This window comes from Sinohyriopsis cumingii, chromosome 3, assembly GCF_028554795.1.
Source record: "Sinohyriopsis cumingii isolate HCF-2022 chromosome 3, ASM2855479v2, whole genome shotgun sequence".
In the NCBI taxonomy this organism is placed as follows: domain Eukaryota; kingdom Metazoa; phylum Mollusca; class Bivalvia; order Unionida; family Unionidae; genus Sinohyriopsis; species Sinohyriopsis cumingii.
In genome coordinates, this window is record NC_142963.1 from 109,957,723 (window position 1) to 109,983,601 (window position 25,879).

Consider the following 25,879-nt stretch of genomic DNA (forward strand, 5'->3'; position numbering starts at 1 on the left):
CTAGGCTAATCAAAAAAGCTTTGCAAACATTTGCCTGAGAGAAAATATTCCCCGGAAAGATATTTTCTATGACTCATTGCATTTGTGCCATTAAGGAAAATAAAAAACTGGTTGGAAGTGCGAGTTTTTGCACCTAAAGAAGGCCATCCTGTTGAGTAATTATACTTCGTGATCACATTTGAATACAAGTACTGTGATGGACCCTCAAAGTTCAAATAACTGAAGTGGAACAACAGCTAGGATGACAATGAAAACCATCCTACTCTTATTATTTTTTTAAAACAAAAAATGCGTCATCGTGGATGAAATTTGTTTACTCGCAACGGCAACAAACCTCGGCTTTGATGTGGTTTTAATTGCGACTACGACAGTTATCATAGGCACACCAATCGGAATTACCATCCAAACTACATCGATAGTAACCGGCGTTACAGACGACGCCGGCAAAATAATTTCGTTACGGTTTTATAAAAGGAATACGTGTCTATTCGGATATTCTCTCGGCAGCACAGAACAGTTTCAGCATAAAACCATTACCACGACGGAGTTCGATAACGTGGTGGCGGAAATTGAAATGGTCCGACCATTCAAAGATACGGAACCACTAGAAAGAACAATGATTTGATTGAGAGACAACAACTTTGAGTCGCGTATTTATGTATGACGTGGCGGTACTATTTCTGTGGGTTTAGACTTTCGCAACCCTGTGCCGCGCCTGCGTGAACCCGCACGGTCTGGCCCCGTGTTTGTGTGTCTTAGTTCCAGACCTTACGAAAAGTAACCCATTTCGCTAGCGATGCATAGCACAATCTATAGTTAACTCGCAAACTCAAGTGATAATATGTTTACATGCGCGAGGCAATCCCTCGTTCTGCACTCACGTGTCAAAAGTCATGGGCATTGATGCAGAGATTAAATAAAATTTCCTATGTCTTGTATCTTATTTCCCACATCGGTCCAATTACAATAGTTTATCCGTCCTGGAAGCGGAACATTGTCCGTTTATTACTGGCTGTTTCACATTTGCGCAAGCGCATATTTTACGTATCCGGTTCAGGTATGTGGAAAAGAAGATGCCGCTTCCACTGCAACAAGGATTATTACAGGTTGTTCATGAGACACATTACATATGGGTTGCATTATCAAACACGTATTTACAGCTGCATATAACCTTAAAGGGAGAAAAATACAGTTTGAAATAATACATATGTTTTCATGTATGTTTGAGGAAAGGGAGAAACATAGGCAGTGCCAGTGCGGAAAGTCTGTGTTGTGCCACAGGCCACAGGGGCTCGTATCTTTGCTTACAGTTGACCTGTCATACATGTACTATATAATAACTATAAAGAAGGACACTTGTCTCCTTGCTCGCGCGACCTATTCAAGAATAAACGCTGATATTTGAAGCTAAGCTTTGCGTAGCTTAAGAAATTTGGTACTGATATTTAGCTAAGGCATTCGACTGTTTATTTCCAATCAAAAGTTTGACTTACTATCATACCTTTAAAGAATGCCAAATCATTTTCCCATGCTACTACATGGCCCTGATTGTGCTCGCTTAATATGCAAGTGAGATCCCGCTGAATACTGTCCTCTCATTGGTTAAAAGAAAATTACGACCTGTATTATAACTCATTTTCATTTGGCCAATGAGAAGGTAGTATTCCATTCAGAGCGTTCTTGGGTATTACGTGGGCATGATCAGGGCCATGCCGAGCAGTAGTGTGGGAAAATGATTTGGCAGTCCTTAAAGGTATGATGTTAAGTCAAACTTTTGATAGTCGAATGCCTGAGCTAAATATACGTACCAAATTTCTTAAGTTTGAAACATCAGCACTTATTCTTAAATAGGTCATGCGAGCAAGTGTCCTCCGTTGCGTTTATTTCATAGTACATGTATGACAGGTCAACTGTAAGCAACGATACAAGCCTCTGTGTTGTGCTAGATAACCAGTGACTTTTGACTACTAAAAAAATGCTTGGTACTTTGCAAACTTTTGCATGGTATAATGTCACAGATGAAATATTTTGGTTAGTACGAATGTCTGCTTGATTTTGACAAGCTTTCAATGTCATCTATGATATTTTTCAAAACCATTTAAAATGTTCCAAAATTGTGATCAGTGTTATAGTACAAGTCACGTAGCTCATGTATGCACTAATTACCTATTGTGTGCTGAAAAATGGCGTTAAACCCCACAACAACAACAACAACAACTAATTATTTTCCAGCTACATGGGTCAGTTTGGAGAATTTGATTGCACATACATTTAAATAGTGTTTATTCACTTTATTTCGCACCTTGTCCATCCAAATTCCATTGAAGATTATTGTATAAATTCCTCAAAAATACTTAACAGCAAGTTCAGTGATAACGTACTTTGACATTGTTAGGCATAATCAAGCAAGGGGGGTGATTTCATTTAAATCGGTTTAATTGTGGGCTATGACGTAAGAGGGAACACGCTAGTGGTGGGGAAAAAGTTGTACTAAAAACATAAACAGAGATGCCACAGTTGCATAATTTACAAACAAAACCTGGGGAAACACTGGAAGGAAAAAATTGGCACACAAACCCAATAAATTGGAGAAAGTTAGGTAACTTCGTTTTTTATCTTCTGTATGGTATGTCATATCTTTTATTTTCAGTACATAATAATACCTATTTTTCCCATACAAGTATATGCTTTCACATACAAGACTAGAAAGATGGCGTTCAACTGAGATTTATTTTAGTTATATTTTACATCATGCTAAATTATCATTTTTAAGAAATGTAATAAATGCTAAGAATGAAACTTATTTTATATTACTCCTCTATCCCATTCATAGTTGAACATCCATAATGGAGATGATTGAAGATACACTCTACTTCTTGTTCATGCAATCGTACACTTGATTCTCCCTGCACCTGTAATAGTTGAATCCAATATAGACTTTTTTGACCCAATGTAATGTTGAACTGCCATTGTAAAAGTCCATTGTGATCGATATTATTTGTATGGAATTTTTATGACTGATAATGTGTAGATCAATCAAAAATTATGATTGACTACATTTTGTTTTAACTATATTACAATTAAATTTTAAATATAAAATTATTTGTTAAATTTATATCATTAAATGTGCATACACGACCTGCATGACTTGTACTTTAAATTTCTCACCCCAAGGTTTGTTAATTGTGGATTTTTAAAAGAAGGTTATTATCATTCTTTTCATTTAGTTATGTAATAAATTCAGAATCAGAATCACAAGATTTTTAAAATTTAAATTGCAGACCTGAATCCCCATGATGTTACCCTGGACTATTCGGTTTGACAGTACTTACTTTCACCTTTTTGAGACATACCAAAGACTTATAAAAATGGTACTAACAGCTGCCTCGCTAGGCGCTTAGCATTAAAAGGTTAGTGTTAGGACTGGTTGGTGTGCTGTCAGGATAATGTGCCCGGGTGGGACATCATAGCGATATGACTGAAATGTTTTTAAGCTATGTTAAAAAATATTTAAAAAAACACACACACTTTCACTTTTTTAGAAATGTACTTCATTCATGGTGATATCTCTTGTTAATTTAGATTCATTATTTATTTTGCAATGTATGCATAACAAATGACACTGATATATTCCCTCATACTCAACAAGCTTTTATCAATAAGACCGTTATCATAAACATTGTGTAATACATCTCCTATTTTGATGCATCTCACAGAAAAATATTTCTTCCTGTGACAACATTGTACACATACTCCAATGGAAGTAATATATTGGAGAGCAACATCAATAGCATATGGAGAACTCAAGGTTTTAGGAAAAAATACATTTAAAAATTAGCATTCCTAAAGATTTTCCAATATTTAGCATGATCTACACTTTTGGAACAGATTTTATCGAAGAATAATCAAATTGAGGAAAATCAGGTTAGTATTATGAGAAAAATCTTTATCTACATTTTTAGAAAAGGTAGATTTAGCTTATGACTGTTTTCCAAGTTTAATTGGCATTGTGAGTATACTGAACCTCAATATCTGAATGTACTGTTATTGGAACTTTAAAACTGGTTTGCAGCCTTTATAACTTTTGTCTCTAAATGTGCAAATAATCAGAGATATGAAACAATGTTAAAGAACATTTTATTTCCATTCACACCAATTCTTACTATTATCAAACCAATTTATAAATAATATATTGGTCAAAATAGGTCAAATATCAAGGTTCTCTTCAACACTGATTGAAAATTTTGTGTTAAAGAGTAAAATTGCTTATTGATTAGATAGAAAATCCTTTCAAAATAATTTTAATAGAAAATATTAAACAGGATGCTTATATAGTTATAAAATATATCATACAGATATGTTTCATGTAAATTTCCACAAATTATAATAAGAAAAGAAGCACCTAAAAATATCAGAAATGACAGACCCATTTAAAACTTGTTAATGTTGTACATGGTTCTAAACAGCATTACTGATGCAGTTATCAGCTGTGAGCCACGTGGCTAACACAATGTTGAGTAGCAGACTGTATGCTTAGTATGTATCTTTGTTTCATGTTAGAAATGATAATGATACGATTCTTGACATTTGTTTCTGTATGGGTGTTCATCAGTGTAAACAAATGTTGTGTCTGTGTTGTCAGTGAGAGATGCATTCTCTTGAGAACTGCAAGTTTATGACAGTGCATCAGAATAGGGTAGTGTCAAAATAGGGTTTGAGATGAGATACATATGCACATAATAAATGAAGCTTTATTTTTTCCTGTTTGGCTTTATTGATCACCCACAGCAAACTTTAATTACTGACTCTTTTCTTTTGAGAAAAAGGAATTTAATTTCAGTAGTATCAATCAAAAAGAGTTTGTCCCAATATCCTATGAATGAAAAGCACATTTATTAGTTTCTTGGTGATTAAACTAAACTACCCATCATAGAATAATTATTATTATTACCCATTCTTCTCATGGTGACAGATTCATTTTTCACTATTGATGGAACAAGTTTCCTGGAATAACTGCTGTACCCATCCTAAATATCTTTTCCACCTCAGTAAAAGTTTGTATGAAATGTAGGATTCGGCCAGTTAAGATATCAAGAGGAAATGATTGGCAGAATAAGTGGGCAGTTACTTCCTGATAGAAGATGATGGAGAGAAACACCTTATATGGATTACAAGAGTGCAGACCTGCAAGATTCTACTAATTACTGATATTTCCCAAATATCAGTTACATTTTCATCAAATGAAATGAATATATATCCTTCAGTCATTAAAATAATAGATGATCCATCATTATACCCTGCATATAACTGATTTTATCATTTTTGGAATATTTAGCTGTTGTGTGAAAATAATGACTCATCTGCATAATCAAGAATTGATCAAAGTTACTTTTAGAGCCATGTCACTAGTATCACCATTGGTATTTTTTCTTCTTTCTATCCAATCAAATGTTTTGATATAAGAGAAGGTATAAGAGTGGGGGTGTTTATACATAAATTATGCCATAAAAAATGACATCAGGGAAATAAATGCAACAATGAATAGTCTGTCCTTATTGGTTATTGTTAGTTCGATGTCATACCTCACACTTTTTGAATTCATCATTACTGTTGAGGGTAGGCTGCAGCATTTACACATGCATAAATTATTCCTTTACAAACTCACTGCTATGTGTTACAGGATACTTTTTTAAGGCATTTACTATTAAGATTTATTTAGTTTAAAGCTATAATGAGTTATTGGGGAATGAGCATGCCAACCATAATATATACTAGCTATGCAGAAGGTAATTTGAAAAATGCATTTTCAAGGAGTAATGCTAACTTGTTTAGATTTACCAGGGTCTCATTTCCCATGATTACATATCTTTATTTTTATTCCCCATAAACCCAAAGATATTGTGCCAGGAGGTGACCAATATTTAAATCTAAAACTTGCATCAAGTAAAAGAAAATTACATTCTGGAGATCATCACCTTTCTTGTCAACAAATGGGAATTTGCAAACATTTTCAAAAGTCAAAACATATTTTTATGATGCCTTAAACTAAATAAACATTGTGATATTCAATTCATACATCTCTTTAAGTCTATAAAAAGACAGTGAAAACAAGTATTCCCAAGTTTTTCATATATACTGAAATTTGGGGTAAATCATCCCCAAGTGTACATTATTATTCACCTTGTTTTGATTTACTCCAAAAATAATTCATAATCTGGCAAATCAAAGAATGAAAATGCATATTACTATTCAATGTTCCAACTTTACACTTTCTTTCACCTGAAAAACAGAACAGTATATTGAACTTCGAGACAATATTTAGCAACACTTATCAAGAAGCAGTGTTTGTAACTCAATAGGTTGGCATGAATAGTTACCAAAGGAGCAGCCCAAAAGCTTATACCTCTTAAGTTGGCGATCAGATCTATTAAAATGACATATCTGGTAATTGAAAAGTTGTGAAATTGTTTTCTGTTTGTCAATTGTGGTCCAAAAGTTAACATCCTTTTGCAGTGTAATGTATTTTCAAGAGTGCTGTCATAACTACATGTACTACTTCTGCCATGATGACAGTGCATCTTCTAGTTTAAATTACGAGCTTGACCCACTTAATTCAAATAATATTGTAGGCAGGGTGCATCATGATCAGTTACAGTTGTTAAAAATGTCTTTTAGTTTTGGTTTGAAAAATGGATAATAGCCTATACATGAACCATCTTTTTTCATGGGCATGATTAAAAAAATGGTATGGTCTGTGCCATTGAAATAGGATCAGTGTGGTTATCTGAACCACACATATTTCTTTGGCCTAGAAAATTGGCAAGACCAAACAGCACTCTTTTTTTCTGTTGTTAATATAAAAATCATTCCCAATTAAATGTAACATTCACTATCGGTTCAAGGAAAAATCTACTTCACTAATATGTAGTAATACTGTTTTTTTTCAGGCTTCAATAGAGCCAATGCAAGTGGATGCCCCGCCAGAAGAAAATGAAAATGTTGAAGAGGAACAATATATAGTGGAAAATACAACTGTTGTAAGCTATTTACATTCTTTGCTGCCAGCAAGATGATCATCACAGTAATTCAACTTACTGTGGCAACTAGTCACTGCTTGGCACTGTTAAGGAGATACATTAACAATTTGCTTAGGTCAGAAAACCAGTGAGCTCATGCAATTGTCCAATGATCCATATTTCTGTTAAAAGGAATGCAGAATTTAAAGGGCCATCAAGACAGATGGGCTTGAGTATATTGGAGCAAAACAGATTTTATATTTTGATTGTCATATAGGGGGCTCATGCAAAAGTGAATTCAATTTATTGGTGCCTGTTATACTTTTCTTCCTAATTAATGCTAGCCTATCCCAGTGGAGATACCTGATATATTAATTCTTAATTGGTTTTGACCCTGTCCATCGTTATCAGACATGGGGTAAAGTACACTGTATTTGATAATTTTGCACTCTTGAGAAATGAAAATCCATTTACTCACAGCTTGTACTGTGAAATGGAAAAGTACCCTGTATTCCAGATTACATTTTGAAAGCCAACATAAATTTAGGCAGTTAAAGTTGTAAACCTTTCTTTCTTATATATTAAATTAAAAATTGTAGTTGAAATATATAAATTAAAAAATTGTAGTTGATAAATTACTGCATTAATATTATAAAAAGAAACAAATTTAAGCATTGCTTTAATTTTCAAAATTTATCTTTTCTTCTTGAGTGACATTTATCTGTTAACAGATACTCATGATTTACTAGAAAAGACCAACAATGTTAATGCCCTAATCATTGTGGAAACCAGTCATTTGTACAGATAATGTAGACAGTATAATTTGTCTGTTGAAACTTATATCACTTGGCAGACAGAAAGTCCATTCTTTAGAGTTGTTTCATTTAACTGTAAAAATGCAGCATGAAAGCCCATTTTTTTTAAAGCACACAAAGTGTTCAACATTAATTCAGATGTTTCCTTCCATTTTGAAATACATCTGTGAGTTTATTTAGCCAAACAGAAAACATATTTTTCGATTTATAGTTATTAATATCCTGCATAATCATTCATTCATTATTTTTGCTTTTTAAAGTATTTTTCTGCTTTAAATACATTTCCAAAATACATTAACATTAGGATTATAATCTTATTTACTTCCCGAATACAGCCCTTCTAAAAGAAGAAAATTTATCATTTCTGTTTATAACATGTAGACATGTCAATTATCAATCCCATGCCATCGCTAGGTGTCAACAGTTTTTAAACATCACTGTCTTATGTCAACATCATGCAAAAATTCCTGTCAATCCACACTGATATCAATGTGAATTTTAACCATCCATCCAGGAATTTGGATTTATATTGGATATTAAATATTTCTCTTTAGGTTGTATACATTATTTTTGAAATTGGATATTTAGAAAATTAACTTTGTCACGTTCTTAGACTTTGTTTATATAGTCAGCATGGTACAACATGTGATCATTGATGCATGTAGTGATTCACGGTTTCACTCACACTGCCTATTATTCATACACCCAGTTAGTAATGTACATATATTGTGACTCAGTATTAAGAGGTTAGTGTTTTGGACTGGTCTCCTGGTGTCAAGATAATGTGACCGGGTGGGACATGATGCTACATGTGTGGCATGATGCCCCAGTGCTAGACATCACTATAAACTGCCACACTGCAGACCTTGTAGCGATATGACTGGAAAATTGTTAAAGCTATGTTAAACATCCAAATCACACACATACTCTTGGGGTACATTGAATTTGGAATACACATAAATCGTTTACATTGACACAGAAATATGTTGCATAGTAGCCACCTTTTTTCTAAACACACGATTATATAAATCTTGTTTGAAATGTGTTTTTTTTAACTGTCATATAAATATATATATTTTCACCCATGTGACAAAGAAATCTAGCTGTTTTGCTATCCTTACTTTTCTTATCTCAGTCTAGTCTTCACAGACCAATCGTCTCAGTCAAGATCTCCACGCGTTCAGAACTACTTTTAAAAAAAGAAACCCTTGTTGTCTTCAGATAATAACAACAACAAATATGTAACAAAAACATAGTAAGTTAAGGTCAATCCATCTTTGAGAACACACCATACAAAAACATTTTGAGAGAGACAAAGACACACACATACATTGTCAAGCTTTTTGGTATTGTGCTAGTTCGTTCCACACAGCATGGTCAGTTTTATCCTATTTACAGGCCTAGCTTGGTACATTTTCTGGTCAGCATCATTAAATGTAGCTAAAGCTACCTTTCTAGTTTTAAATACTTTGTGTGAAATTGAAAAAATTGACTGTGCTACAGCAGAGCTTGAATTTAACACAAATTTCTTTGGAGCCAGAAGGACAAGTATATTGAGAAATTTACTAATCCTGCCAAACCTTTACTAGTCCTGTTCACAAAACAATGTCACACAGCTTTCATGTACGTTTACCAATTCAATTTTAAAGTTCGAACAACCTGCAGCAAAACTGGATGTTTTCTGTGTTTGTTTTTGTGAATTGCATACACCAGTTACACCACATAACGTTCCTTTCCTCATCATAATTCAGCCATTCCCTGTCTTTTGTCCATTTCTTCTGAAATTTTCCATTATGCTTTTCCCTATCATAAGAATTATTCCTCATCATTCTTGTTCAACTGTTGCTTTTTTTACGGTGGCTGCACATCTATAAAATGCCACATTTTGCATGTCTTATAAGGAGAGAATTGTGCCTTGTTTTGAAATACGAGATCTTATAATATAGCTGACGTGAATTATTTAAAGCAAGAAAGGGAATGGCACAGTGTCCTTTATATAAGAACGTCAGAGCAAGAAACACGTTTCAAAACACGTGTCTTTGTCCCCTCCCAGAATTAAATGGCCTCTCCCTAACAAAGACTTAACTTCAGCGGATATTCTGCATGATCAAAGCAGGGGCTATTGTAAACACTGTTATAAAATATTAGCATCAGAAGATAGTGTTAGTTTCAGCTTGGAAAAGTAGTGTTCCCATCAAACGAAGCCATCTGACACTTGGCGTGTTGCATTTAACAGCTCCAATTATGGTATCATAAGTCGTAAGTTTGGTAATTGTTCATAATTAATCGAACCTCAATGTATTGATGAAATTAATAATAAGGTAGAAAATTTTCAAATCATAGATGCCCATGCTCAGAGATTTTAATTCCCAACACATGTATGGCATTCTGCTTGGATATCTCCACATGTATTCAATTATTTGATCATTCTTATAAGGGAAAAATATAAAACTTATTCTTATAATCATAGAAAAAGTAGTTGTAGGGAAAGGATGTGTCAATAACGTAATGGTAATAAATTGATCTAATTCTTATAATTATTTCGCTGGACATTAAAATATGTAGTTTCCTGTTTGTGACTGTTGGAGCGTTTGGGTAGCAAGCAAAAAAAACCAACCTTAAACAAAAAAATGTGCGAACTAATTTCTTTGAATAGTTTTTGCCGTGTTCTTTTGTGTGGTACACCGCTTTGTAGTTTGTTACTGTGGTCAAGAGAATAAAATGTGAAATCACGTAATTGTTTCATTTAATTCGTTATCAGGTTAATTAGGATCAATTACCAAACTTCTGTTGTTAATTACGGGAACATAATTTGCGCTGTTAAGTGAAATGCAGAAATTGACTTCATCTTCTCATGCTAATATTTTATGACTGTGTATACAGTGGCCACTGCTTTGATTCTACGGAACATCTAATAAGTCAAGTCTTTATTAGAGAATGGCATAAACAAAAGCTGACTATTGATAACTGAAACTTACTAGCCCATTGGTTGTTGTTGTTGTTTTAGGGTTTAACGCCATTTTTCAGCACAAGATAGGCCATATATGGCGGCCAGTATAACTGGTGGAGGAAGAACCCTGGAAAACCCAGGAAAGAACCACCGACCCACGAGAAGCTACTGGCAGGCTTTCCCACGTACCCACGCTAGCCGAGCCTTGGACTCGAACATACGCAGACAGAGGTGAGATGGCAGTGATCCGGAACGGTGAGCGCTTTAGACCACTCGGCCACTCGGGGCCCCTTGGACTATTAACATTATGAAAGTTACTAGTCTGACAGGAAATCTGCTAGCCTTGGTCTAGCTGACTACCGCTAATTTTAGAGCCCTGTACAGATCAGATAAAATTCTCAATGCTGTGTGAAATGAACTATGACAGAAAACACTGATCCATGCAAGTAGACTATAGACCTATACACTTCATAGCCTCCCAACAACTACAGAAAACTTAGTAATAGTCAGAAATGTGTTTGTCAAACATGCTTTATTCTAATTTTGTTAAGCATCTCCATTGTGCCCCAGTTGAATCAAAAATATACCTACAATATTTCATGACAAATAATGCACCTATCAGCCAGAAGGAATCATTTATTCATCAACACATTAATCCATAAGCAAATTCAGTGTAGCACTTGCCATATTTCCAAGACAGAAAAATACATTTTCAAAGAATCTGTGAACTTGAAAGTTTAGCAGATGGTTATCTGTTAGAGTCCGTATTTGGAGGGTCTTTTATACACAGGGGTAATTTTACAATCAGTATCAAGGACAACACAAGTATGTCACAAACAGTTTCATCTCCAAAAAAGAAAATAATAGTTATATACGATAGTGACACAGATCACTAATTACCCATGAATAATCTAATGCAACATATTTCTGTTCATTACAGCTTGTACTAAGTATAACTACAGTAGAGCTGAGTACCTGCTATCGTTTCATTATTTACTATATAACTTTTCAGAATTCAATATCATCCATATATTAAATGTGATAATACCTCATTACTACTTGTATATGACGTTTTATGTTGTTATTTTTCTTTGCCCATGTGTATGAACTGTGTATTTCGGATGCAATCGTCACACCACAGCCGTCATTACCATATTTGTATTAATGAGCCACGTGTACACATTTGCACATAAGCTATATATTACACTAGTGAAGAGTTCTTTTTACTTTAAAGGAAAATATTGGGTTTGGACCAAGATGAGGAAATCCCAGTTGCAGGGTTGCGTTTTATGTCAAGACAAATAATGTCCCCTTGACTGGCAATCCCTTATCTTGGTCTGAACCCCAACATAGATTTTATATATATATATATATATCATAATTGTTTGTAAATCATTCTGGCATTTCAGTCTTTCTTGAGTGGTATTCATACATTGGCTATTAAATGTCAGACAATAATGTCGACCAGTCCCATCTATGATAGAGAAGCATTAGCTGTGCCAGCCAAGTTGTGGTGGTGGTGTGTAGGTATTTACTCCTCCACTGCAGAGCATCATCTCATGAGCAATGAGGGGATTGACTGCCCCTGTGACACATGGAGAAATGAAAAAATCTTGTGAGCTGTACTCTGTGGAATCAACAGCATTGTTGAAGTTTCAGCAAATAGCATTCTACTGACCCAGTTTTTTGGGGTCAACTGTCCTTGCATTAGATTAGAATGCATGTGCTACTAGTCATATAAGTTATGTTAAATTCATGTTGGCATCTTGCCTAAACTGTATAGTGTCAGGCTTCTCAATTTTATACAGTGTCAGAAGTATTCAAGTTGTACTAATGAGTTTTCATGAGAACTTGTACTCTTAATAAGGAAAACCAGAAGTACATGTACTCATACTGTAGACAGTATTTCACAAAATCCACATCCAGTCTGTAAGTATGCAGTTAAGTAGGGTTGAAATGATTCACTGATGCATCAATAACTTTGCTGGGTTTTGTACACCTACAAAAGCTGGAGAATTCATATAAAATAATACCTACTTTATAAAGAGTACTTTTAAGTTAGAAGAGCCTTGAATATTTATTAGATTTTTCCTCATAATCATTATAATAGTTGACACAGTGGTTAGTTGTATTTCCAGTAGATACAGTGTGAAGAGATTCAGTATTAGGCATTTCTGTTCCTGTTGTCAGACCTATTCTAGTCAAGATTTTTCTTTTTTTATTTACTTTGGTAATCCTACCTTATAGTTGATAATGTACAGTGGTAAAAAACAATATTGAAAATCCATGGTTGTTCCGGGGTAACCAACATTTAAAAGTTGGTTGCCTGTTAATTACTATAATTTGCATGGTAATTATTGCAGTTGAGCCAGATGACTGTAATCGAAACTATTCAACAGCATTTGTCTTGTATAACATGCAGTAGCTAACTCAGCAGCAGTCCAGCAAATGGAAAGTGTCATACATTGACAGACTTATTTAATCGAATTGAGATTAGTAAATAAAATATAATCAAACAATTTCCTTTTGTTGATCATGTAATGTAGTCCAAAAAATAAGTCCCTAACCCTGTAAAGGTATTGATGGGTAACCAAACCTGGCATCTTCTTGCTCATCACCTCATCTGTGATGATATTGATTGGTGATTTAGCGGCTGATATACCTATTCATTAAAACATGAAAAAATCTGCAGCCACCATCAGCTGAAGGGTTCTTTTGGATACATGTACATTATTTTCCAGAGCAAATCCTATGATTGGTGACTTGTAAATCCACTTGGAATGGCACAACCTTTTGACCAGTGGCCATTTTGAATTTTGAGCTAGATATGGCTGTTACCAATGTGTCTAAATTGTATGCATGTTTCAGAAAGATTCGCATGCAATAAAATTGCACATTTTAATGAACAGGTGACATCAGACCCATATATCATTTGTCAATATCAACATAGATTTAGCAGGTTGATTATCAGACTATACTAAAGGTACCAAAGCAGGACAAAATGTTTGTCACTGGAAAAAAATATATAACATTCCATTTCAGTTTTTAACATGATCAGTTTTTAATAATATCTTTTTGGGTTGGTTGTCAAGGTTTTTACATTAAGGATAATGGTTGTTTGGAATCAGATTTCAGTTGTCATAGCTTACTGGGCAAGGTATTTTTGTGTACTTGATGTATGTATATTGATGTTTGTTTTATTGAAAGTTGTGTATCACAATACTTGTTAAGAAATGGCAATAATGTAACATTGGACCCCTGCTTTTACATCAACCAAAAGTTTTGATGCTAGTGATCATTTTTTTCAAACTTTTCAGAAATCATGAGGCCAATTTTGATCAAATTAGACAGCACATTATGACATGAAGCTGTTTCAGATTTGTACAAAACAATGTTCTGCAGGCATATATGACACCTTTACTAAAAATAGGTGGGAAAATCTTACACTACTTTTAAGAATACTGCTGACCAGAATTTGGTCAGATTTGACAGAAAGCATCCTGGCATGAAGACCTTTCAGACCTTAACAAATGATGCTGATTTGTCCTCAGATATGGCTGCCATTACTAAAAAGTTGACAGTTCTTTATGTGTCCTCTTCAAAAATACTTTTTAATGAAATTTGTTTGGTTTTGGCTGAAAGCATCCTGATGTAGATGGCTTTCAGTTCATTTGTATTATTAAAACTTGAAAATCCATTTAAGTAACTGATCAAAATCCACTCAGCAGAACTTGACCAAAATATCTCAGAAATTCTGTCAAGAAAGGTATCTAAATTTATACTTTAGATGCCAATCTGCCATGAAATATGGTCGCTGTTGTCAGTGGTGGAAAACCTTTCATAACTTGGATATAATTTGACACAAGGTGTCCTAGATAGAATGTTTTTCAGATTTATGCAGATGATGCTGTTCTGTCTTATATGGATGCTGTTACTAATGCAGAAAGAATATTTGCACAGCTTTGTCTTTAGAAAACTGCTGGAAAGAATTTGACACTATGCATCCTATCACAGGAACCATTCAGTGTTGGACAGATGATGGTGAAAAACAGAAAGCATCCTACTGACTTGTATCTTTTTGCCAACTGTTCTTGCATTTGGCTATGAGGCAAAACAAATATTTCATCTGCATGATCACATACCCACTTGGGCTTCCTATCAATTTCAATCCATATATATATCAGACAGTATATGTAGCAGTAACTTTGTACCTCTGGAATTTGTCATTGGCATAACTGAAACTTTGACAAAGTTTTTTATGAATAGATTTGTCTTTGTACATGTGCAGCGTGAGTTATACTGACCTTAATTTTACATACTGTCTTGATTAGTTCTATTGTAAACCAAAATATTTTCTTTTGCTAGGATCTAGAACAGCTGGCCAGTCAGTACACAGGGCTTGCCAAGCTGAATCGGTTGATGTTTATTTCTGACCATTGTCCCCCACTGAAGCTTGAGGCATTGAAAATGGCCCTGTCCTATGTGATGTCGACATACAACACAAATCTTCTGCAGCAGATACACAGGAAGCTTCATGAGGCTGTAGCAACGTAAGATCTCTGTACTTCTTAAATAGTGCATTTATAAAGTTCCATGCTGAAATCAAAATCTCCATCTTTTCTCAATAAGCCATAGTTATTGGTGGATCTTCTTTGACTCGCAGTGTTGTAGTTAACTAAAACTTAAAGTCTTGAAGTTCTCAACATCAGATAAAAAATATCAAACACCCAAATAAAACACATTTGCCATTCAAAGCTCATTCATTGAAACAGGTGGGCAAACAACCTATGAAGTCAATTTATATACAGTTAGTGGCCCCAAAAGTTGTAATTTACTTGCCAGAATATCTAAAAGAGGGTGTGAAAGGTCAGAGGAAACTCAGACTCCTCAATCTGAGACGAACATTGCCTTATACCTCAGACTGTGTCAGGTGCCCAGTCTTCTCAGAAGAAAATAGTCAGGATACAGTGCTCTTACCATGATGGAAATACTAGTTCTGGTCCCTCTTTCATGATGAACCACTGGTTTTGCATTCAGCTCTGTAAAGGCTTAGGCCATCAGAGTCGTGCTGATTGAGAAGGGCGTGTTTTGTTTACTACAAATAACCTGTCTTGTGTAAGTAATATGCTCTTCGTTTGTTTCTCGTGCTATCAATTGGTCAGTTATCAAATTGGATGTGCCTTTGAATAAGGCACTTGAATGATTTTCTGACTATGGTTGTGTTGTGCATGCTAAACAAAACTAAACCAACCTTTATTCATCATACTCAACCCATATCCAGGTCTTTTTCCAGTGATCCTGGAAAGTCTGAACATGTTCATTTTTATCATGATTTCTGTCCTTTTCTGTCCTGGGATATTTAAAGTCCTTCAGTGTAATATGTCTTGTAGCAGATAAAGCCCCTGTTGTTGATTCGCAATTAAACCCATACTTGAATGAATCTGAACATGTAAGCTGATACTATTAATGCTTAGTATTAGCATTTGGTTGAGAATAGACAGATATTTGATTGATTAAGATAAAGTTTAGACTGGTGAACAGTTTATTGCATGTAACATATGCAGGATTTTAGCATTATTTTAAAACACCAGTCTTCCACAATCAAGCGACTTTTGCTGGGATCATTGTTTTGTGACTCTTTTCAGATGTTTTAAAAGCCAGGGTTTTTTTTCAGTTTTTAAGAAAAGCAAGAAATACTAAAGGTCTGACAGGCTATTGCTGCTTACATATGACCAGTTTGCAGTTAACAGAAATCGGTCTCATACCTTTGAAATCCAAACCTTTCAGGCCCTCTAGCATTCTGGCATGAAGGGATTTCACATTTTTACAAAAATGATGTGGATCTGCCATCAGATCTTGCACCTGTTGCCAAATATGGTGAAAAATGTTTTAAATAATTTCCTTTAAAAAACTGTTGAACAGAATTTGATCAAAAATTTTACAGAAGTGTCAGGGTGACTTTTCAAGTTTGTACAAATGATGCCACTTAGTGTTACTAAAAAAAGGCCAGCCACTATTGCTACAAACAGAAAAAAACTTGGAATGACTTCTTTTCCAACAACAGTTTAAATATAATTTGAAAGAATTTGGCTGGCATGAAAACCTATAAACTTTATACCAATGATGCTGATTTACCATTAAATATTGCTGCCATAATTAAAAAATAGAAAATCTTTTAAACTGCTTCTTCTCCATAACTAGTGAATAGAATTTTACTGAACTTGAAAATGAAAAGTTAAAATTTTTATACAAAAAATTATGCCTGTCAACCATCAAATATGGCCATTGCTACTAATATAGAAAAATCTTTTTGAAAAAAGATAGGTCTTGTTGAAAACCACCCAGACTTTAAAATTTGTATAAATGATGATGATCTGGCATCAAATATGGCCGTCATTACTAAAAATAGAAAGGCAGTTTCCTTTAAAACTGCTGTGCAGATTGAACAGAAAGTGTGCTTGCATGAAGACATTTCAAACTTATGCATATGTTGATAATTTGCTGTCAGATAAGGCCACCATTACTTAAAATAGAAAACCTTGAAATGACCTCCAGAATTGTTAAATAGAGAATCTGGACATGAAATCCTTTCATAATTTACACATGATGCCAATTCATGGTCAGATATGGCTGTCAAATCTAAAAAAAATAACAAAATTGGACATAAATCTTCCTGGCATAGTGGGCTTTCAGGTTTTTATAGCTGATGTTGGTCTAGTAGCAAATCTGGCAGGCATTATTAAATATAGAGAAATGCATTCATCAGAAAAAATGATAAATAGAATTTGGCCAAATTTGACAGTAATCATTCTGGCTTAGAGGGTTTTCTGTTTTATGATGCTGATCTGCCATTAACTTTGACTACTTTTACTAAAAATGGCAAAACATTTAAACAACTTCTGATGAAAAACTGTTTGCTTTTGGTTGTGCATTGGACTTGTAATTCATTATGCTTCCAGTAAAGTCTTCTGTTTTTATGTTGTGTCTTTGGAAAATGAAAATTTCTCAGCATGATATAACATATAAAATGCTTTTAAAACCATCCATCCATCACCAAGGCAAGATGAAGTCAAAATCATTGTCCTGATCTCTTGAAGCCAAATGTTGTGGATGAGGGCAACTGTGCTGATAGAACTGCCCGCTAATGTGACCTATGAAATTTAGCAGTTCTGGTCATAGACCAGAAGAGCTTATTGAATTGCTTGTTGTCCTTTGTCAGTCCATCTGTTAGCAAAAAATGGTTATCGGTAATGCGCCTAAACTACTTGGAGGTTTGCCATTAAACTTTGTGGGCACATTCATCCGAAGGTCTGGTCAGTGCTAAATGAAAATGATGACCCTTGGACATCTAATGTGGCCAAGACAGATGCTGTCTTGAAAATTTTGTTATTGTTACTCCAGATCATATGTCATACAGAGATGGAGTATTCACCAAAAGATTTCTATAATGTTTAGTTGGTGTTCAGTGAGTATGGAGCTGATCTGATTCAATATGACCACCATGGTAGCCATCTTGGAGGGTTGCCATTAAGTTTATGCACAAAAATTCATCCCAAAGTTTAGCTGGTCCTCAATGAAAATTTACAAGAGCTTGGTTTTTTACAGCAGAACAGATGGTCATATCACGATGAAATTTTTAGGAAATTACTTCTTATGATGTTTATTTGGTCTTAAATTAAAATCATACTTATCTGACTTCCAGAATGGCCACCATGGTAACCATTTTGAAAATTTTGCTAACACTACTGGTTCTGGAGGGATGTTCATATCGACATGAGTTTTCACCACAAGACTTTTATGATGTATAGTTGGTCCTAAATGAAAATGGTACTGATCTCATATCTAATATGGCCACACTTACAGAAAATTAGCCAAAAGGTTGGGAGAAAGAATGGAGTTATTCCTCACCAGGAAAAGTCCTTAAATTATGCAAATATTGATGAAATTCTGGAGAAAAAAAGCCTGATATTTACAGCTATCACTTGATTATAGAAAAATGCATGAGTGATAATTAAATTGTGAGTTAAATTTATTGAGTCTTAATGGAATATTTGGATGTTGCAGAACTCTTCAGTCAGTTGGGATACAGCTGCTGTGTTGGATTATTTAAACATTTGTGAAGTCACACCAAACACTCGTGTGATCAGATTGGTTGGGTAGACTGGTTACCCTTTAGTCCTCTCCATATCAGTATTATGCTGAAGATAATAACAGTCTAGTATCACACTATACCTAAATGTCTGCAACATGTGATCTCAGTAAACATTAGAGAAAATTTATAAAGCTTATTCTTTTCAGTTCCTCTTTTGATTTGTAAATTTATTGAAAATGCATTGCGATAAATCCTTGCTCATTGTTTGGTAGTTTGCATCGAAAACACGGTCTTAAAAATTATCCAGTGCATAAAGACATTTTTTAAAACACAGACCCAGGGCTGGTGACTTAAATAAACTCAACCCTGACTGAAATTCCACAAACCCAGACTCCAATTTCCACATGCCCCAAATTTTCCCTTTCTTAATATTGTTAGACAACCTTGCAATAGCTACATTTCAAATATTAATTCTATAGAGTTCAAAGGGGTTTGGAGGTAATGCAGGTGTAATTAGTGTTCATCACTACACTGACTAGGAACTGGATACTATATGGTTCTGGTGTTCAAACATATCTGCTAGATTCTAGACTGAGTGAATCCTGGTAATTAATGAGTTATGTCAATGTGTTGTTTGCAGTATGTGCAAAGGATTCATAGCCACCACCCAATTTTCCACTTTTTGCTGGTGTGCTTCACAAAGTCACACTCTGTCAGCCAGGGTTCTGAAATTTATTTTTGTTGGGATCTGCTGATAGTTAATTTCTTCCTAAATCAGCTTAAAAAATGAATTACACTTGAACACTATTCTGACAACGAATTTGATCATGCTTTGCATTCTACATATGCATTAAAATTCGACTTCAAAGAAACATTGCCCTGATCAAACTTGCCAAAAATATAATACATGTGGCTTAAACATTCTTATTCAAGGCAGTAATATGTAATAACATTTGTTCTTCTACATGCAGTTAGCAACTCTCTGATTTATCTAGAATGGGTTGTTCCACTTCTGATCCTACCTATTGAAATTAGCACAGTGGACTCGCACATTGCAGACTTCAAACACGTCTCACCAGCTATTGTCAACCAGTTAAGTAATATGTGAAATGATGGTTTATACCTGACATCTTTTACCTTTAGTTGCTGTTATTTGAACTGCCCAAGTGAAAGTTTTACATAAACTTCAATCATGAATGTTTACCATTTATACATGGTACATATAAGAGGCATGTACTGAAAGTGGTATTTTGTGGCTTTTTTGTGGGGGTTTTTTCCTCTATTTTTGAAGATTACTGAAAATTCTGTTTTCTCAAAACAAGACCATGTCATGGGGTTTGGGAGTACAAAATCATATTTTTAGCATGACACACCATGCTTCAATTTGATTAAAATCAAATGTCAGTTTCACATAGGACAGTGGTGATCTGATTTAGATTGTGCTGTGTTATGGAAGGTTTGTCAGCATCTTGTTGTTGATGTTGTGGGATTTAATGCCATTTTTCAGCACACGATAGGCTATGCATGGCGGCCAGTATTAATGGTGGAGGAAAAACCTGGGAAAACCCCGGTAAGAACCACCGACCCATGAGAAGCTACTGGCAAGCATTCTTACATATCCACATTGGCTGAATCCTAGACTTGAACCCATGCAGACAGAGGTGAGATGGCAGTGATCTGTAACGGAGAGCGCTTTAGACCACTTGGTCACGGGGGGGGGGGGGGGGGCTGTCAACACCTTGAAAATACATTTACACATTTCTTCAGCGTGATCAGAGTTTTCTCAGGCAAATTAGAATTTTTTTCAACAAGCCTGATGGGTGCATCACTAAGAACACAGGATGTGCCTGATTGAAACTTAGAGGAGCCCCAAGCATCGGGCTGTCCGATTTTTTGAGCACTGGATTATTGTCACTAGTTACCTTCAAATAGCCCAGCTTGCTTTTTCAAGAATTTTACTATCAGATTTTGCTAAATATGTAGAAGTCTGTTGTCTGTTGGGCTAATTTCCACTCCTGTGTTTTTGTTCTGACAATGGCTACATTAAATATACTGTCCATAGTTGGATTACATCGAAAGTACATGTAGATGTTAGGGCAGCAACCAGACATAAGCAGGGTTCAGGAGAAAACTACTTGTCCTCTCATTTTGACTGCCAAAATTTTAGCTTTGCCAAAGAAATCTTTGTTGCTTATTCATCTCTGGGTAAATAGATGTAGCTTGGCACCTTGCATAATTTTACCTTTAACAAGCCTTGAAGGTGAACATATCAGTTATCTGGTTACTTTTGCCAGTCAAGAACATGTCTCAAAGGGAGCCAACTTGACATTTCACACAGGCACCTGATGAGCAAACTCTATTCTAAAATGGCTTCAAATCATGAGCATATTTTCAAAGTGAAGACTGCAGGTTAAAAATCGTTCTAGATTCAGACTGTTGTCATTGTCTGTGTTTGTTTTCAGTAAGAGCTTTTAATTCATTTGGCCATACTAAGCATGAAAATTTAAATTGAATAGGCCTACTAATGACTATAGATATCAGCCATCATATGTTAGTACAAGTTGGTCTAACCTCGAAAATACAATACACACCAAATATTTTATCAAACATTTTTGATACATTTAGTACAGTAAATGAAAACACATGCTTATAATTCCTGGGTATAAATGTCTGCTTTGTCATTAAATTAGCTATGTGATTTTGAACTCAATTAATACCATATTGTTGCCATTATTTACATTTTACAGACCATGTGCTGGGAAGAGTTACTGTTCTTGCTAGCACGGGTGACCTATTAAAAGATCTGTTTCTGTGTTTTTTTTCTCATACGTTGTAACATTATTCTATTGTTAAATTATCTACAAAATATTAAAAAAGCAGTCATAGATCAGCATATACTTTTGTTTATTTAGTTTTACCACATGTTGAAAAATGATCTTGTTTATTTCTGCCAAATATGTTGTACAAAAGGCCAGATGTCATATACGCTAAATATAGACAGTTGACCTTTAAACCATGAATACATTGGGATGTAAGAATGTTGGCTTTTTATATAGGAAATTGGAGAAGGTACCAGAGGTAATGAGGTTGACATTTTGAGAAAATCTTAATATTGATCGCAAACACCCACTATGTCATCCCTGGTTGCTACATATATATTTTATTTGATCATGAGGTGCAAGAAGAAAAATGTGATGAATATCTGTCTTTGTCATGGTTATTTATCTTCTAACTTGTCAGTTCAAATGCACAAGTACGTAATCAAATTTAAAAAATGTATATTACTAGGGCATGCTGCTATAGCACAATTCCATTTGATGTATGTTAATTTTTAATACTGACAATCATGTAATTCAAAATCCCAAATGTGGTGTCATATATTTTTTCATACACGATCTCTTCCCCAAATTGAAATATATTTTACACCTTATTTTTCGTGCTTTGGATCACATAATCCATATATACAGGGTCTGTAGGGGACCTTAAAAAGCCTTGAAAAATGAATTGTTCCCTTAAGGCCTTGAAAACATCTTGAAAATTAAAAATCTTTTCTGGGTACCATGAAAAGCCTTGATTTTCATGAAACCAAAAGGAAATAATAGTTTACTTTTTACAGAATTAAATGAAAAAGAAAATGGGGGAAAAAAACAACAAAAAACAATCTCTTGCTAAGTGTGTGCCGGAATGGAAATTTATCCACAACTGGCCACTGTGCAGTTGTACATTTTGAACTTCCGATTGTACGAAGCCCGGATGTGACAGTGGTTTAAATTTGAATCATTCACTTTGACGTGACTGGCTGCCTATTGCAACTTTGTTGGCTAGATGAAGAAAAGTATAAAGTTTGAATTATGAGATCTTTCTCAGAGAGCTTTGCAAAATGCAAATTATGCCAGAAGAATATTGCATGCAGTGGGAGATAGTGCTTCAGTCACATACAGCTGAAAAAAAACCAAGCTCTTGTAATGGTGCATAATACAGGCAAAACAAGAAGCCTTCGGCATGAAATAATTTTTGATGAAAGAGGTGTCTGTAAACACAGAGATTCCAAGTTTTTAAATAGAAACTGTATATAGTCTTAATTTGGGATTGAGTAGAAGTAGGGCAGATGATAATTGCAATGAACACAATAAATCTAAAAATACAGAATTCAGCTAAGCTGAGAGAAATATTGATATATCTAATATGAAATTGTTTAAAATATCCATATGCTGTTTTTAAATAAGCGATAATATAAACAACAAATATCTTCTTTTGTTTATGGGGATGAGTGAAGAAGAAAGGAAGGTACTGAAAAAGACATTGAGACAACGACAGCTGCTGCTGTTGACTATGCATTGAAAGCAAAGAACCATAGGAAAATTTCCTTTATCATGACATCAAAATAATTTGAGGAAAAGTGAAAAGGACATAATCGCTTAATTTGGAGTGCTTGAAAAACAGCTTGATCACAAGCTACAATAACTGAAAAATTCACAAGTGGTTAAAGCATCTGCCTAGGATGCAGGAGGTTGTGGGTTCAAACCCCAGTTGAGTCATACCAAAGACTTATAAAAATGGTACTTACATTTGCCTCACTAGGCAGTCAGCATTAAGAGGTTAGTGATAGGACTGGTTGGCCTGGTGTCAGGATAATGTGACTGGCTGGGATATGATGCTACATGTCTGTGGCATGATGTCCCAGTGCTAGACATCACTATAAACTGCCATGCTGCAGACATAGAGTTATGACTGAAAAACTTTAAGCTATCATAAAAATCCAAATCACACACATCTGTTGCTTATGAAGAAAAAAATGTAAATAAATGAGAACAGTACTTGGTTGGTTTCTTTCAGTGTATTATCAAATAAGCATCAAATTTACCTACTTTATTGTAACATGCATGGGGAGGGGCAGAAAATTTAATACAGTTTGTTTCATTTTTGTAAGTTTTATGTTGAATGTTTTGCAAGTGAGGTATATCGGTGTTCACTGGGTTCTGGAGACACTTGTTTTTTAAAGCATTCGGTTAGCAGTTGTAAGTATCAGAGAAAACACTACATTGTATAGGCATGCTTGGTTGTCTCTCAATCAACTTTTGTTAGATGGTGGGTAAATCCTGAATGATAAATATTCTATATGTTGTATTCCATCTTATTTTATTGCAGAAACTCTAGCTTACCAGATGCAATTGCAGGAGCAGTACACAATATCCCCCCAATTGATCCCCAGTTTATTGAGACTACAGCCAAAAAAGCAGCATTGAAACTTGAGAAACTTGACACAGACCTAAAAAATTACAAAAGTAATTCAATAAAGGAAAGTATAAGGTAAGAAATTGCACCACCTGCATATGTGCATAGTTTACACTCAGGGCTGCATAATATTTGTGAACTGTTTTCAGACATTTCTTTGATAAAGAGCTGTTAGAAAAAATTGCATGATATTATACCCCAATCCACCAGCTATCTTATCTCACAAAATTTACTCCATTTATTTCCACATTGGTTTTTCGAGTTTTGAAGGTGTTATATGGCTATAGAATTACCTATATGATTAAAATGTGGCACAATCCATTATTTTAAAAATGTAATCACTAATACAGATGTCTATTTCAGATCACCCAGACTGGCCATTTGACATCATACTTTAAGGCAGGCAACATTATTGTACTTAGTGAGTTTGGAACATAACCGAGGAGTCTATGATTCTGCATTTAAAATCTGTTTTGATTCTCTGCTTTACTATAGTTATCAGCATACATTTTAATTTGTATATGGATTATTTCACTTTTTGTTTCCAGTGTTTTGTTGAAAATTACTGTTGGGAATCCACCTTTATCCATGTAATTGAGTGGTCAACTCCGCGACTTGGTTAAGGCAGGGAACTAGTTCCCTGGTACCAGAACTTAGTAGGCATTACATTACACTGTTTACAGAGGTCCCAGGGCAGTTTAATTTCAGTTGCATATAGTAGATAACATAACTATGTTCAAGTTTCAGTTCAGGGAATCACATCTTATTGGACTTGTCTCACACATATGATACTTTTGGGGGCCTTATATAGTCAAACCTGTTTTAATGGTTACTTTTACCTAGTTCTGATTTTGATTTCTCCTCAGCAAATAAATATCCTGTATACAACTGTCACCTGCTTTTGATGATTAGCAGCTGGGTGTATCCTAACCAAACAAGGCTTTCTCCCGAGGTAGTGGGTTTGAACCCCGGACGAGTCATACCAAAGACTTATGAAAATGGTACTAACAGCTGCCTCGCTAGGCGCTCAGCATTAAGAGGTTAGTGTTAGGACTGGTCGGCCTGGTGTCAGGATAATGTGACTGGGTGGGACATCATGCTACATGTCTGTAGTGTGATGCCTCAGTGCTAGACATCACTTTAAACTGCCACACTGTAGACATCATAGCGATATGACCGGAAAATTGTTAAAGCTACGTTAAAAATCTAAATCACAAACACACACACACACACACACAAGGCTTTCTCCCAGCCCTGAGTGGTCACTGGCTGTATCTATAGTGACTGCCAGGTGTATCCTAACCAAACAAGGCTTTCTCCCAGCCCTAAGTGGTCACTGACTGTATCTATAGTGACTGCATAGTCTCCCAGCCCTAACTGGTCACTGGCTATATCTGTAGTGACTGCATAGTCTGTGCAAACCAAATTTTTGCTTCATGAGGAAGAAAACTTATCAGATAAAGAAGTATCGTATAAATCAGTATGCCATAAAAACCATTCCTTATCTCGCTTCTACTCTGTACTCCAATCATGTTGACATTGTAATTTACAGGTATCAGTATGCGAGGCAGTTTTATCATTAGGGTAGAGGGTGAAGGTGATTCATATGCTGGTTGGTGGGATAAGAAATAAATAATAAATTAGCTGTATAGATTGAACCAAAAATAAGATATGGATATATCTTGTCATTAATAGAGTTTTTGTGATTTTCTATCTATGATATCAGGTTTAAAATCAGAGGCCACGAAATAAAGGTTTGTACTGCACTTAC

The 25,879-nt window shown here is 34.9% G+C and overlaps 1 protein-coding gene across 1 annotated transcript in view; it reads left to right on the forward strand.

The window, feature by feature from the left end:
* The first annotated feature begins 951 nt into the window (after nucleotides 1-951).
* LOC149803564 (COP9 signalosome complex subunit 1-like) overlaps nucleotides 952-25,879 on the forward strand; it is a 76,960-nt gene continuing 52,032 nt past the window's right edge. Inside the window, exons 1-4 of the mRNA XM_089953297.1 lie at nucleotides 952-1,106; nucleotides 6,948-7,037; nucleotides 15,147-15,331; nucleotides 24,022-24,183. Of these exons, the coding sequence (XP_089809423.1) occupies nucleotides 1,074-1,106; nucleotides 6,948-7,037; nucleotides 15,147-15,331; nucleotides 24,022-24,183 (470 nt within the window). The 5' untranslated portion in view covers nucleotides 952-1,073. The remainder of the gene's footprint in view (nucleotides 1,107-6,947; nucleotides 7,038-15,146; nucleotides 15,332-24,021; nucleotides 24,184-25,879) is intronic.